At 43.0% G+C, this 15,538-nt stretch overlaps 2 protein-coding genes across 9 annotated transcripts; both read right to left on the bottom strand.

The window, feature by feature from the left end:
- Window positions 1-1,459: 1,459 nt before the first annotated feature.
- On the bottom strand, window positions 1,460-6,662 carry LOC120682068 (coatomer subunit beta-1-like). 6 transcript variants are annotated; one of them, XM_039963815.1, is made up of 4 exons: window positions 6,339-6,585; window positions 5,456-5,749; window positions 3,420-3,484; window positions 1,460-3,308 (listed from the first exon to the last, which is right to left on the bottom strand). In XM_039963815.1, the coding sequence occupies exon 4, from the start codon at window positions 3,188-3,190 to the stop codon at window positions 1,670-1,672; it is 1,521 nt and encodes a 506-aa protein (XP_039819749.1). In that variant the 5' UTR covers window positions 3,191-3,308; window positions 3,420-3,484; window positions 5,456-5,749; window positions 6,339-6,585; the 3' UTR covers window positions 1,460-1,669. The 6 variants fall into 6 exon arrangements, with proteins under 6 accessions (XP_039819749.1, XP_039819751.1, XP_039819752.1 ...); XM_039963817.1 differs by lacking the exon at window positions 3,420-3,484 and having other exon boundaries at window positions 6,339-6,662; XM_039963818.1 differs by lacking the exon at window positions 3,420-3,484 and having other exon boundaries at window positions 5,456-5,753; window positions 6,339-6,588.
- A 450-nt stretch (window positions 6,663-7,112) lies between these two features.
- LOC120682071 (CTD small phosphatase-like protein 2) lies at window positions 7,113-13,807 on the bottom strand. Of its 3 annotated transcripts, none has more exons than XM_039963821.1 (7): window positions 13,485-13,807; window positions 12,350-12,578; window positions 11,679-11,797; window positions 11,014-11,110; window positions 9,196-9,636; window positions 8,212-8,549; window positions 7,113-7,568 (listed from the first exon to the last, which is right to left on the bottom strand). In XM_039963821.1, the coding sequence occupies exons 2-7, from the start codon at window positions 12,501-12,503 to the stop codon at window positions 7,368-7,370; spliced, it is 1,350 nt and encodes a 449-aa protein (XP_039819755.1). In that variant the 5' UTR covers window positions 12,504-12,578; window positions 13,485-13,807; the 3' UTR covers window positions 7,113-7,367. The 3 variants fall into 3 exon arrangements, with proteins under 3 accessions (XP_039819755.1, XP_039819756.1, XP_039819757.1); XM_039963823.1 differs by lacking the exon at window positions 7,113-7,568 and adding an exon at window positions 7,661-7,824; XM_039963822.1 differs by lacking the exon at window positions 13,485-13,807 and having other exon boundaries at window positions 12,350-13,255.
- Between the last annotated feature and the right edge of the window lie 1,731 nt (window positions 13,808-15,538).

Consider the following 15,538-nt stretch of genomic DNA (forward strand, 5'->3'; position numbering starts at 1 on the left):
AGTGTCGAACTGCAACCAGAAGTAGAGGATACATGCATATTTGGCAGTTCTCTGCCTCTAGCAAGTACTCTACAAAATCGGCTTATGAAGCTTTATTTATTGGGGGTACTCATTTCAATCCTTGGGAAAGAATTTGGATGAGCTGGGCACCTGGCAAATGCAAATTCTTAATGTGGACAATCGTACATAAGAAATGTTGGATAGCTGATCGCCTAGCAAGAAAAGGACTTATCATCTTGAAGTATGTCCACTGTGTAATCAGGCTGAGGAAACAGTTAACCATTTGCTGGTCTCATGTGTTTTCACCCTGTCAGATGTGGCTCAACATTCTGCAGGAAGTTGACTTACATGCAGTTGCCCCACAAGTAGATGATCTGTTCTTTGAAGACTAGGGGCTGATGCAAGTTGTAGGGTTTCTGGTCAAGTTTGAAAAGGTTTAAACTCCATATCATTTTAGGAACCTGATCTCTGTGAAACCACCGCAACCGTTGTGTTTTCGATGGGGTTACCCCTAATTTGACAAGTGTCATCTCGGTCATTAATGAGGAAATGCGGCAGTGGTCTATAGCTGGGGCTTGACCGCTCGAGGAGTTTCTACCTCCAGCCACTTATGTTTTGATCTTGTGTTCCTGGTCTTGTTTTCTGACATAGGGAGAGACAGCTCTGTAGAGTAAGGGTCTGTAACCTCAGTTGTCTTTTGAGGGCTTCCAAGCTTAATTTCATGATGACAAAGGAGTTGGTGCTTACATAAATCATACCACTATTACTGTCGAGCTAGGAAGACAGAGAAATAATGTTTAAAGGAATGATAGTTTCATCAACATCAGCATACCATCACTGGGAAGGATGATCCATATTCCAATGTACATTTGTTTGCACACAAGCAAGCAAAGAGCAACCAAATATTTGAAGGCTCACAAGTCACAAGCAATCTTAAGGCGGCAGATGCGAGTACTAATCTTTATGTCTTGGATATTCCCAGAAATAGATTAATCACCCATCAACTGCTCATAACTAACAGTTATGGATGGGCATACTTTAGATGAACCTATACCCAAGCAGGGGTCATCGCGCTGATGCCCAGCAGCCGCACCACAATGGGAGGATAAGTGACCTAACCCTAATAGATTAATATTCTTCTTGCTTAATCAAAACGGATACAAACCCCATCTATATATACATGGCACAACTTGACCTCTAACGATCCTATCTCTCGAATAAGGAAACAAATAGCAACTCAAACCAATCTAACCTAATCTCTAACAGAACGGACCTTCCCTACAGTACCCAACCAGCCTTAGGAAACCTGGTTTGGCACTGCTACTTTGGATGGGCAGGACATGACATTTTAATCCCAGTAGGTTAGGCTAGGCTGTGATGAAACAACACAGGATCACACGAAACAGAGGATAAAATGTTTTAAAAATAAAGGTAGTAACAATAGTAATAACAGAAGTAATAAGCAGACAGAAAAAAATTGGCAGTTCTTCCATGCAAAAAGATGGTATTATGCATATTGAGGTACTGACAATGCAGATTCAACTATGCTGCATATTTAATTTTTCAAGCCCTAGAGCTCTATGGAACAAAGTGGCCAATGAATCAGTATAGCCACTGTGCCCAAGACCGGTAAATTATTACTTCAAAACTCAAGAACCCTATAGCAACATTACTGCTCCTCTTCATCCTCATCCACAAGCTTGGACAGCATGCTTTCCACGAAATCTGCCAATAACACATCTCCAGACTGCACAACGAATGCCAGATTGTCTGTATGGTTCAATGATGGCACATCTTCAGAACTAGCACTGCTCTGGGAACTCGAAGCTATGGCATAGCTCCCATCTGCTTGCCTTGTGAGCCCTATGTGCACAAACAGAAGTTCCTCCATCTCCATCAGCCATGGCTGCAGGGGCTGTTCCTGTGCATCTCCCTCTTTAATACCATAACAATCACTAGCAAGCATGTATTCATGCTCCACTTCTCCACCTCCAATTATCAGTTTCTCAAGATCACGTCGATCCAGTAGGTCCTTGAAGAGAGGTGAAATTGCAACCATGGCGCCACGGGTCTCTAACAGTGAATCAGAGCACACTGAGATGGCCCAGACAGCAGCAGCACACACAGGCGATGACCTGACATGCCGGAGCGCCCTTAGAAGACCCTTTAGAAGCTGGGGACCCAACAAGGGGTTACAGTCCATGATGTCCTTCATGTAGCGAATACAATTGATGAACACAAGGTACTTTGGATCTAGTATGATTTGCATAATACTTTCTCGATAAGCAGAGTGGCATTCTGTAATCGCCTCATCCAGCATCTTTTGATACTCATTAGGGATGTCTGAAGTGGCTGCCAAATCCAGTGCGTTCATAAGGATCCGTAGCACATCACCGACATTCCCAGGGGTGAGGAAGCTCACCACCAAGTTCAGAACCTTCTTTCGCACAGCAAAATTGGGATTTGCCAAAGCCCCTAGTACATCCAGGGCCAGCTCATCGAACCTGGGGTGATCCACCAAGGTCATGCTAATCTGCTTCAGCCTGTCAAGCACTAAAACCGCGCTGCTTATCTGAAGTGATGATTGCGGTGGAAATACTTCGAGAAGATTGCAATAGGCTCGTGCCAATGCAAATGCAAAGCCTGGAACAATGGACAGAGAGGGAAGGGTGCCCGCGCATGCACGTACCACGGTGACATGCGGTGACAGCATCAGTGAGGCAAAGGCTGCAACACAGCTAGTGTCATTGATGTTTTCCGGTGAGCTACGAAAGAAGGTACATAAGGTTTTCAGCGCAGTCAATTGGTCCTGGACTGTCCACAGCCTCACCATGCGTGGGTTATGCTGAATATGGCGAAAGAATTCATCCATGAAACAACACCGGATGGCATGGAGAGCCTCATCACAAGCTGAGTCCATGTTCATGTAATTGCTGATGATGACGTCCCTGATTGCCTTCAAGATTGAGTAGACATCCTTCTTGACGATAACTTCATGGTGAGGCTTCGCCAAATTGGAAGCAAGGCCAGCGATTAGGCGGCATAGGAGCAGGGATTCAGGGAGTTTACCTCTAGCTATCAACGCCGAGGCATGGTTTATAGCTGCTACGTTGGCAACCGGATTCTCAGACTCGAGATCGGCCATGATCATCAAGAAATCGTCGCACGGTGCGGTGTTCTCCATGGCCATGAGAGCAAAAGGGGAATTTTTCCAACCACTTGGTCAGCCTGTTTGGTATGTGCTGGGCTCGCCTGCTCGGTGGCACGGGCACGTGATCTGTATGACAGGCATGACATTTGTCTTCTACCTGAAAAGGTTATGGATATCATTAACTCCTTTATTTTGGTTGCGAGCGTTCCACCTAAAATGCGCCTGATTTAGAATTAGGAATGTATACTGCAAACAAGGAAAATACAACCTATTAATACAACGGCTTTAGAACCAGGTAATCCAACCTCTTTGGTAAATTAGCAAACCATCACCCTGTTACCAATAGCACTTGTGTTCAATATGAGGACTCTCAACCCAAATATATACATGTACAGGTAATAGCAAAATGCACAAAACCCCTTATACAATGGGGAGAATACAAGTATATATATATATAACAGACTAACACACCCAAACGATTTTAACCATTTGACATTCCGGTTTTAATGTGGTCGCACAAATGGATTGTACGTATAGCAGTACTAAACCAACTCTGTGGCATGCAACCCTTCCCATTAATATAAATTCAAGAATGACAGCCTACTGTCAAATTTAAAATATGTAGGGTGAAATCTCAAAAAAAAAGTTAATCGAATATTCTCACACTAGAAACATCTTTAACACTCACAATTGACAAATTACCTCTTTTATGGAAGTTACTATTCTAACACTAAATGTTGAATTAGGCTTGAGATGGTATGTTCACATTTGACTTAATACCAAAATGCATCAATATCGCTCTTCTTATAAAAGAATAATATCTAAGTTTATCCATGTTTCTGATCCCTACCAGTCGAGCCTCCAAAAAGCCATCATCTTCTTTTAAAAAAAATATGTTTCATGCTTGTTGGATGGGAAGAAGCGAATTCCATATATTTCATAGATGGTTGCTCTACCATTTGTGAAGGGTGTAGGCATGGGGGGGGGGGCCCATGGCCTGGCGAGCCCGGGCGCCTGCCCAGGCTCCTGAGTGCACAGGGGCAACCTGCTTCATAGAGGTCAGATGGGCAAAGAAATTCAGTGAGCTATTGGCAGCCCAGCTTAAACTATCCCCTTGTGCTTGCAGCCTGCAGCACAGGGGCATCCAAAGGGCGTGCTAAGCTGCGGCCAGCAGCCTGCACATTGGCAACATCAAAAGGCTTGAGCATGTGCGCAGGCTCGAAGCCTGTGCGACCTCTTGCCGCCAGCGTACAGCATCTTGAGCTCCAACAAATTGATCATTTGTTTCTCTGGTTGTCAAATCTCAAGGAAAGACAGAAAGGAAGCAGCCAAGCTGATAACTGAATAATTGATATTTGCTCTTGATATTTACTAAATAGTTGTATTTGATTGATAGACCCTTGGATTATCATCAGTGCTCTATTTTCTTATCCATGGTTTGCTACATTCACTGGTAAATATTCAAATCACATGAGGAAACTCCCGTTCTTAGACAGTTTCAGAACATTAAGACTCGAAAAATGCAGCTGCCTTGCACCCATAAGTTTGCATACTGCCTTTTCTTGGAGATATACTTGGACTTTTGGAGGAAAATAATAGTTTCATTCTTTTAGAAAAAGCGTAAGGTTTCCTATCAACTTCCAGGTGCATTATACTCAATAATGGGCCCATTGTTTGTAGTTTGTATGGATCTTTTAATATGGTGATAAGGTATCAGCAGCACCAAAAAAGCAAGTGCGTAGAAGTCATCAAGCATAAAGCATAAACTTGAGAGCTTAACGTGGTGAAATTAGAAATTCCCTGCAATGTTCTGATTCTATATTCGCAATCAGAGATGTCCGTTTGTTGAAAGCCATGCTTTTTGAACTTCCAGTGATGAAGTGTGGTTTGCTACAGTTTTTGTAGTGAAAATAGTCAGCTCAAATCAGGCCTATGTTTCTGGTATAGCATCTAAGCAAATAGAATATGGGATGCCAAAGGTGTGAAGAAAAAGAAATGCCAGCTCAAGTAAGCCAAATGCGCCCAACTGGGTTGTGGCAAAGTGTGGGGGCCAACCAAACAGGCCCTAACTTCAGGAACTCTTTTTTTTACACAAAAAAACCAGTAAGTTGCACAGCTACTAGCATTTTAGTTGTAACTTGGCATACGAGTCATCCATCACATGCTAGGATCTAAAAGTACCGCAAACTGAGCCAACAATAACATCGTATAAGTAAGTGGACAAGCTGCCAGTCCACCGTCCTTATTACGATAGATTGAATAAAGGAAAAGAACAACTTCCAAGGTTTCTAGTAATGGCCATACCTAGAACGGAGCAGCATACTTCGAGTTTACTGCAGCCAGCAGTGCCACATGTGATCAGTGATGATGTGCTTCGATTCCTTGGGGTATCTCTACACAATCTCTTTCATCTACATCCTGTAAGGATGCCGTCCATTGTAATGGTAGTTCTTTGTCCAGACCAGTCCTTGGGAATCGACCTCCATCTTCCAAAGAACCGCAATACCAGCCCCAGCCAGCCTGCAGTCCATCTTTATGATGCAATCACAGCCTTCCAAACATACCTCCTCACCTCACGTACATAGAAGATTTATTAACCTGACTGAGAATCAGGTTTGGTTAGAAGCCTGTTTCATTGAGAACATACTAAGTAGATGTACATCCAACTGAAAGAACAACTTAATAGAAAAATTGTCTACCCTTGGCAGAACTTTTCAGATTGTAGTATTGCTGAATATTTGTTCTTAAAAAATTTGTGGTTCCAACCGTAACAGATACAGGGACTGTAGAACACTTTATCATATTAATTGATACCATCCCGAAATAAACTAATTGAAAAGGGGATGATCGACCAGATGAAGGACAAGTTCTTGGACTGAATAGCTAATTGAAAGAATCAACAGAGGAACGACCTTCAGAGCTCAGATTAACTACTCTGTCTCACTACGTGGTAATAATTTTGAAAGATTAAGACATGATTACGTGAAATTGAAGCATAGATTATTCACAAATCTTCCAGATTTTGGAATTTTCGGAGTCTCAATTCTCAAAGAATACGCTAATAACCCCACAAGGTTCCCTCTAAACGACCACTATTCACAAAATTATGAACTGCTAATCATAAACAATGTCGAGCTAGTTGTTGAGTCAGCTACCCGGCGGGGGAGTGGACGTAGCTGGGGATTACCTTGAGCTCTCCGCCGCTGTCTGCGGCGAAGCCCGTACGCATGCCGACGGCCGTGGCATCCGCTACCCGGCGCAGAACCGGCAGCCAGGCAGTGGCCCCGCGAAGTGCAGCATCAGGCCGTCCAGGACGGCTCCCGCGGCGATGGAGGAGCACCGGACAGTGGGGAAGTACCTCCGCCGGCGCGGACCTGTGCGGCGCCGCGGGGTCGCCAAGAACGGCCAGCCGGCAGGCTAGCCGGCGGCGTCGGTTTTGTATTGGTGGAAGGACAGCAGCTCGGAGTGATGGTGATGGGGTGGGACCCAGGAAGGTGAAAAGAAATAAGGTGATATCACATCCAATTTGCAACTTTTTATATAAGTTGTAATGTAATTCCTTTATCGGTGAAATGATGCAATCTGCAGGTTTGACATATAGGAAATTTTTGACATTCTTTATCCAATAGTAGAAATTGAAAGTGGGGTTATAGATAGAGTATAAAATATGAATACTATAGATTCATGATCATTTCTTTCTGACGCGGACATCCAGATACAGTACATCACTAATTCACTACACTTACCATCATATCTTAAGAGATTTATAAAGTGACTACTCTCATTGTATGCAGATATTGCAGAGTATCATGCATGTTAAATATCTGACACTTTGGTTAGAGTGCCTGCAGCTCCAATCGCCATCTTAACCCACTTTTACACATGTTGCAGAAAATGCAGGAACTACGGATTGCTTTGCTCGCTGCACAACTTGATTATCTAGTGCATCGACCAACCTACATGATGTTAACAATGCGACACAATTTGCAACAAGACCTTCACATTTGAAGATGGTTTATTCCTAGCAAGTACAGTTTACAACTGCCAAACTGCAGCAAATTGTACAAGGTGAATGCCAGAACATACAACATTGCAACATGAGGGGAACCTGATATGCTGCTACAATCTACAGAATCACCATATCAGGTCGTTTTCTACATTTATCACCACTGCCTCCTTGATGCCGCGGAAATAATCCTTGACAGCACTGGATGCATCACATCTGCATGTCCATTGTGAGAGAAGCTGCAGTGGCTACCTTCTCCCGAAGGTTGAACTTCCTTGCTATATAAGGCCGGACATCTTCAACGCCAACCAAACTTTCTAGGAATGGGAGTAATTTCAGAAGTTCTGTATCATTGGGATCATCAAACCAGCTCTCTATAGGTATGCCATTATCTAACTGGAACCCAAAGGCCTGAAAGCAACAAAGCAATTTTGGATTCAGATCCAAATCCTCCCAGGTACCCAAATATGCAACAGTTGCAAGCAAGCTAATTCAACATAAATATATACTGATAATAACTGATGAACAGCCAAAAGAAGGGGGAAAATGGAGAAGTCACAGAACTGCAAAGGTTCCTGCAACTGGCTACTCTAAAGACATACACTATTCAGAATCTCCAGCAAGGCAGCAACCCTTCGGTCCTGATGTCAGCAAGTGCTCCAAGGGACTAGCCTCAATTCAAGTCATCAAAAAAAAAAAAGGGACTAGCCTCAATTCCCATACCAGCATGGATCCACTAAACAAATTTTACTTATTTGTTCAACAAAGATTCTACTTAGTAGCTTATATCAGCACTCCACATAACTCTGTGAAACCATGCATTGCACAGGAAACTACATTAAGCCATGACATTTCCTACCAGTCCAAACTAAGTTTCAATCAGAATCTTCCAAGTATGATGTGCCAATGAATAAAGATGCTAATGGTAAGGATAAAACATACATGCCAGTGGTGAAATCAAATGGCCATCACTGGGCTAAGATGCTTACAGAAATGAAAATTGAATTGAAAAAACAAAACTCTGCAGAAAGGTAAAGGAGATGATAGTACATACCTGTGGAGAATTATCAACAATCATTACACGGGTTAAGTCCCGTCCAAGAACTGTCAGATCCTTTAGGTAGTTGCCCTCCACATAGACGCAAGACTCGCGATAAACACGATGACGGAACAACTTTCTTTTGGGATCAAGAACATTGAGGAGTTGCTCAGCATAAATGCTTTGGCTAGCAGTGAAAATAATCGTCTCAAACATGCAGGCAACCCTATCCAAAAATTCTTTGAGATAGGGGCGGCATCGAACATATATTGTGTGCTCTCTAAAGTTAAAATGAACTGGAAATGTGAAATCAGCATCCGCACAGTGTTCGAGAGTTGAATGGACAAGTGTTTCTGCATTGTAGCATGACAAACACAAAATTAACATCAAATTGGCAAGGAACGATGATTCCAAACTTATAATTGGTCATAACATGGCACAGGCAAGCAAAACAAAAGTAAATAAAAGGCTTTGGTCCAAAGTACGGTTTAGGTAAGTTTCAGGCAACAAAGGCAACAAACTACTAAGTGCAGGATTACTAACACATAGCAGGAATTGCCTATTCAAATCTAATAACCAAGATCTTCTATGACTATGTTGAACCTGAATTCCAAATGGCTGTGATCGTGATAACGGTCATGGTACAAATTCATTAGTGTGCTAATGATACTGATATAGTCTACCAGATTCAGGACCCTTTAGACATAATTTAAATTCGACTTATTATCACACACCAAACCGTAGCTGCAAGAAAATTGTTCCAAGTTACAATAATACAAGACCAGATCTTGCTGAGCTCAATCTTTAGCTAACTAGTATTCTTAGCAAATGCATTCTCCTTTCAAAATTTTGCATTCTAGAGTCAGCAGAAATTTTGCAGGTCTGAACAACATGTGATACCAAGACCAGCTTTCTTTGCAGTTATTAATACAAATGGCTATAAGAAGCGATAAAACACAGTATTGAAGACTGTTAAGTACTTATATAGCCAGGTCTTACCATCCAGATCAAGTACTAGTGTAGTTGTTGGGCAACTCCGGGTCTGCTTTGGAAGAAGGACAGGGCGAAATTTGGGGACCACCATAGATAAATCAGGTAAATCTTTGATAAAAGAATATGGATCAAACTCATCATACTCCTCAGTCTCCTCAGCATCACCATAACCTTCCGTTGAGGTAGAATCTTGACTCTGTTCATCAATGCACTCCAACTTAGATTGCTGCATAGCAAGATATATTGCTGACACTTCTGAAGAAAGGTTTCCCAATTCACTGTACTCATCCACTTCAAGCAATGTGCTCTGCCCAGAAGATTGCAAATTGAGTGTGCAAGAGTGGTCACTTGCCCCATCACAAGTGTTGCATGCAAGGTTTGGCCCGGATTTTAGGGTAGCTTCCTTGCTACCATGAACAGGTGCCATCTGTTCTTCTAATGAGCCAGCTGAAACAAATGAAGCACATTTAGCATATAAGCCATGCATCAACAATCAATGAAGAAACATGGACTGAAAATGAAAATAAATACAGACACGAGTGAAGCATGGATGATGTATAAACTGTCAACACTACCAAAAGATTATTTAGATGTAACCTGGCTTCAGAAACACAACAACTCAGTCACACAGGAAAAACTAAATATGTGAAAATATGAACAAATCAAATACCAACAGTGAATGCTAAGCATTTAATTATTCAAAATGAAACAGATTGCAACACTTTATAGAACCAACTCAAAAATTGATATTCTCAACTATTTCAAGGTGATCCTTTATAGACAGAGACTTCCAGGGAGATCGAGGTATTCAATTGCTCAATGAACAAGTACGACTGAAATTAAAACTGACCCTATCATGGGCAGCCCATTAGAGAGGGAGCAACAGAACCAGGCTCCGTAGAGTTGGTGCACTATTCACGCGGAATAGTAGACTTAGGATTTGGCTGTTATTTAGAGACAAAATTAGATTGGTTTGTTTCCTTAATTCTAAAGATTAGCTTCTTAGGGGGGCCAGTCTTTCATTTATAAGGATGGGATCAGTGTTGCTTTTAATTAAGCAAGAAATAGATCAAGAATTTATATCTCCCTCTATCCCTGCCCTTGTGGTGGGGCTGCTTTTCATCGACATGGTCACATTGCTTCGGTTCAGGGCCATTTAAAGTAAGTATGCCCATGGCAGACCCCAGTTATAAATTTCCTATGTCAAAGCTGGATATCAAATTATTCCCTTGAAAACAAATCATTCGTAAAATTGGTCCCCAAGTTTGCAAAAAAGATCAGAAACAGGTTGCTAAAGATTTAGTTTAAATATTTAGCTTCAAAATAGAATTAAACAAAACAACTCGACAACTTGAAAATTCTAAAATGCTACTAAGAAACCAGAACAGGAATCATTTTTTTGTTTATTTTTTCCTCAAATGCACAGGAGAGCTGCGTATCATTATATTAAGAAGAAAACAGAACAGGATTCGTCTGTTTTGAAGTGGTGTGAGCTGCCATGTAACACAAAATTGCCACAGTATGGAATGCTTGTCATTCTAAATTTAATGAACTGAAACTCACAATTTGTGCATAATAGAAAGAACTATTGATTGATATTAATTTGAAAGCATTTTCAGATGTTGACTGCCTGATGGCATATTAAAGTCACTGCCTAAAAGAACCTTTAAGTTAAACAAGGAAAAACTATGTAAATGTTTGCAATGCATTTAAGATGATACTGAGTAAAAACACATATCATATCAACAGAAGAAATGACGAAACATAAAGATGGTCTACCAGAAAAGGATAATGGGCTAAGAATCTGGTCTACTATTTATATACCTTTTGAGAGGTTATTCATACCGCCATCCTTGTGATGATGGTATGTAGGGGAGAATATGGAATTGTTTGGGCGATCATCTGCACCGTCATCAGAGTGCTGGACCAGGAAATAAATACAAAATCATGAGTATGCATACTAATAAAAACATAAGAGAAATGTTTGTCCCCTGATATTTGTTCACCCAAAAATATTACACAAAACAGTTTAGTTATGCATACCATCCAGGCACTGCTGATATAAAATTGTTACTGGAGCAAGGGAGTACACCTATGCACCACAGCTAAATTAAACAATTGGCCCAAAATGAGCAAGTCATAGTTGGTCAATCCTTATCTAACACTTGACTAACAGAAGTATAAGCAAACATGGTGCATAACAACAATCAGATTATCAGCATTTCACTTCCCTTCAGTTTCGCTTGGCAGAAATTAACAACAGCAATATTAATTGCGAGAAGGGCGGGCCTGGTGCAGCGGTAGAGCCCGGGTTCGAGCCCCAGCCTCTGAACATTTGTGTGGGTAAGGCTTGGGGTTTAAAAACAACCCTACCCCAGACCCCGCACAGTGCGGGAAGCCTACGGCACTGGGTACGCCCTTTAATTTTAATTGCGAGAGTACAGCTAAAAGGTCAAGTAATTCAGTTTAAACTTAACCAAGAACTCTACCTGCAGATCATGGGGAACACTAGGGGCCACTTGCGGCACCTCATTTTCATTATCAGTTGTATCACATGCAGCTAACAGCTTCCTTCCTCCTTTAGAATGCTTTTTGGAAGTGGCTCCAACTGCATGGTAAAAACACAATTATAGAAATCAAATTCAGCCGATGCTCAGATCGTAATAGTTAATCAACATGATGATAGAACATCAGAAGTAACAGTTGAGTGCAAAAGATTTGCAACCAGAGAGGCAGCAGAATCACATATTCACATCCAACAATCTAATGATATGAGTAAAACAAACCTCTTCTCAAAGTAGTGCTAAAATAATTTATTAGGTATAATTCACAAAAAGAAAGGAGAGTTTGCACACAAGATTTTTCTTCTTAATATAATGAAGCGTAGTTCTCCTGCGCTTTCGAGAAAAAAAGTTTGCACACAAGATATATAACCAGGCTTAGGCTAACAATATCATACTACAGATCCTAAATGAGAAAAAAATATAGTAACCAGTCTTTCTACCATCTACATTATACATTAGAAAAATAAGTTTGTTCCTAGCTAATCTGGATAACGCAAATAATTAATATGCTTTCTCTTCTGCCTATTGAACTGTAGGGGGGAATCAGATCACAACATTTACATAGAAACAATTCCAAATTAAATATGGAACATTACCAGGTTTTTGCTTCTTGGAAGACGACGTAATGAGATCAGTTACTTTCTTTTGAGCAACTGGAGGCTGAGCTGTTCTTCTCGATGGCCTGCTTGTTTTAGGACTGGCATGATCCCCAACTGAAGATCTTGCAGCACCCTTTTTCCTGGTATGCATTGTTAACTACGAGCACTATAACTGACTCATGCAACAGAAAAGACACTGTAGAAAAGCTTCCTTGACAACTTCCAACTGAAATCAATAAGAACAAGTTAACCATGGAAATTCCTTAGACCACTAATGCAAAAAATAACGAATTTCATATTTAGTAACGTCCTTACATCAGACGCTACAAAAAGGACTTGAAGTAACGATCAACAAGCATAAAGGAACAACAAAATGAGACAAAAAAAATATTAATTGATGGCCAAAATTTTCAAATGCAGGTGACATGCCCAACAGTCATAGCAGTCTGTGTTTGGAACAGACATATTCAACTGACATCAGGAAAACCATGGGCTAAATTTTGAACTGATAGTACATCTTTCAGGACAGAGTATCCCCAAATAACTTGGAATGCTCGTGGAGCTAAGGAAAGTGAACAAGCATGGACTAGAGATTTAGCATTTTGCCTACAAGTACACCTAAACAAGACCCCTCAACAAACTGGAAGCACCCTGCGCAGCAAACGGAAATTCATGGAGGACTGAACAAACCGAAGAAACCCTCACTAGATGAAGCCAATGGCGCAGGATTTGCATGCCCTGAATAAACACTAGCATCGTTTTCTCTTAGGCTGTACACCATCCACTAAGCGCCCAAAAAAAAGAGCCTAAAATTCAGCCAGTTTCTAGCTAGTTCACGCAACCGCGGCATTTGTGCAAGACGGGCCATACTGTACTGATGGAAAAACCCCCATAAATCTCTACCTCGAAACACTCGATTCCCCAAAATCCGCCGCACAGATGCGCACGCCCCCAATGCAGCTCACCATTTCGAACGCACCCCAACCCAGCTGAAACCGCGCATGGGGGAAAGCGAAAATACGGGGAGGAAGAACCCCCAGACCAGCAGCATTGCTCGAGGCTACCAGGCGAATCGGGGGAAACGGACCGAATCGAGGAGGCGTGGTCTCCGGGAGCAGGGAGGGCCTCTTACCAGGAGCGAAGGAGGATGAGGAGAGCTCCGCGAGCTCGGGCCCTCCGGCGCGAGCCCCTGCGTGGGGGGGGGGGGGGTTCAGCTTCGGCCACTGGAAACCCAAACCCTAACCAACCGGCGCCGACGCGGAGCTGCAGGCAACGTGGAGGAGCAGCCGGGTCGGGCGGCGGCGACCGGAGCGGGACGGCGGGAGGCTGAGGGCGGAGCGCGGTCGCCGGGATCCGGTGGCGCGGGGGCTCGAGGGGGCGGCGCGTCCCCGGGGAACGAAACCCTAGCCGTCGCCTATTCGCCTCCGGAGAGAAGGCCGACGCGGGGGTTTTGCGGGGGAGGGGGAGGAACGAGAGGACGAATGCTCTGCTGAAGTCCCCCCAGGTCATTTGCCTTGCCAACCAGTTCACCTGTACCAGTCGTCGGTTCTGACCGGTGGGACCCACGTGGAGGTGACAGGGACGGGGGGACGCGCTCTGCTGTGTCGGTCACCAGCTGACGTGCGCTCTGCTGTGTCTGTAGCAGTGCACTGTTTATGCCTGGGGTACTGTATCACGTACTGTTTATGCGCGAGAAAAGGCTAGGGTTAGCCTTGGGTGCCCCCCTTCCCCTTATTTTTATAGCCCCTGGGCGCTCTCTTTGGTGGGCTCCTCTTGGGCCCCACCTTGGGCGCCCCTTTGGGCCTGAGAGGTCCATTAGTACACCTAAGCCCAGTCTAATTCGGATCTCATCCTTATCAGGCTTCGTTCCCTTAAGTGTGTGACTTTATGGGCTCACACGCGAATAGACATGACCCGAGTACTCTTACTCGGCCCAATAGTAGACAGTGGCCTCTAGCAAGACATGTCAACTCCTATACGCACGCAAAGATCATATCAGACGAGCCGTCACAATGTCATATACATGTTGTTCCTTTTGCCTCACGATATTTGGTCTAGCTCCAAGCCAACCGCTCTTTCTCGATCCTGTGATTCGGAATCCTTGGTTAACTCTTAACCCCAGCATGGCCATGCATTTCCTGATCCGAATCACTCGAGGGGCCCAGAGATATCTCTCTCTTGCAGAGAGAGACAAATCCCATCTTGACCGACAATGTCTCACAACATGCTTCTTGACAGACCCGAAAACCACATTTATAACTACCCAGTTACGGTGTAGCGTTTGATGGCTCCTAAGTAAGTCGATTCACATCTTAAGTACATACGACGATCTCAGGTCTTAGGACACAGCGTACATATTATGTAATGAGAAGTCATCATCTCGTATTGGGTCAGTTCAATCTCATGTCTCACATGAGCCCACATTATTAGTTTGACATCACCATGTCCATGACTTGTGAAACGTAGTCAATCAACTAATACATGTGCTAGTTTAATATTCATGTGTGTCCTCACATGAACTCCGACTAGGAACACTTTAGAATATTCATACAAGTAAAGAGTTTCACAAATACTTCACATAAGCATTAATCAATGCAAGTTGTCATCCATAAATATTCAAGGAACACTTTATTAACCATGAATACAGGGAAATATGATTGTCTCTAGGGCATATTTCCAACATTATATTCAACTTGTCAGATTTCTATTCATAATATAGTGATAAGCCATGGTTGCTTTGCTATCTTGATAGTTTATCAATTTATGCTTAGTTCGTTCATGAGTTATGCTAAGTTCTTGGTTAGGCCAGATGATTCGGGTACGGATAGGGGTTCGTTGTGCTTTCGGGCTTGCTCTAACGTTTTACTTGTCCATCCGAAGGATGAGAGACCCGGGGACGCTAGGGTAGTGACCTCATGCATGAGCATGGTGCTCGGGTATGCGGGATCCTTCGGATATGATCATGCTCCACGGTGTGACTGGGGTAGACGGCAGGTGGTGACAGCCCTGTCCGTCCAGCGTAACAACTTTATTGCGTTTAGCGTATTCCCCGACGTTCGGGTTCGGTGTAGGAGTTTATGCAAAGAGGTAACGGGACTGGATGTACTCCGGCACGGGACCTTCTCCCCGCTATCCCATTTTTCTGGCACCTGTAGTCCTAACCATGTCCTAACATGACCCTAGCTT

Source organism: Panicum virgatum, chromosome 7N, assembly GCF_016808335.1.
Source record: "Panicum virgatum strain AP13 chromosome 7N, P.virgatum_v5, whole genome shotgun sequence".
NCBI lineage: Eukaryota > Viridiplantae > Streptophyta > Magnoliopsida > Poales > Poaceae > Panicum > Panicum virgatum.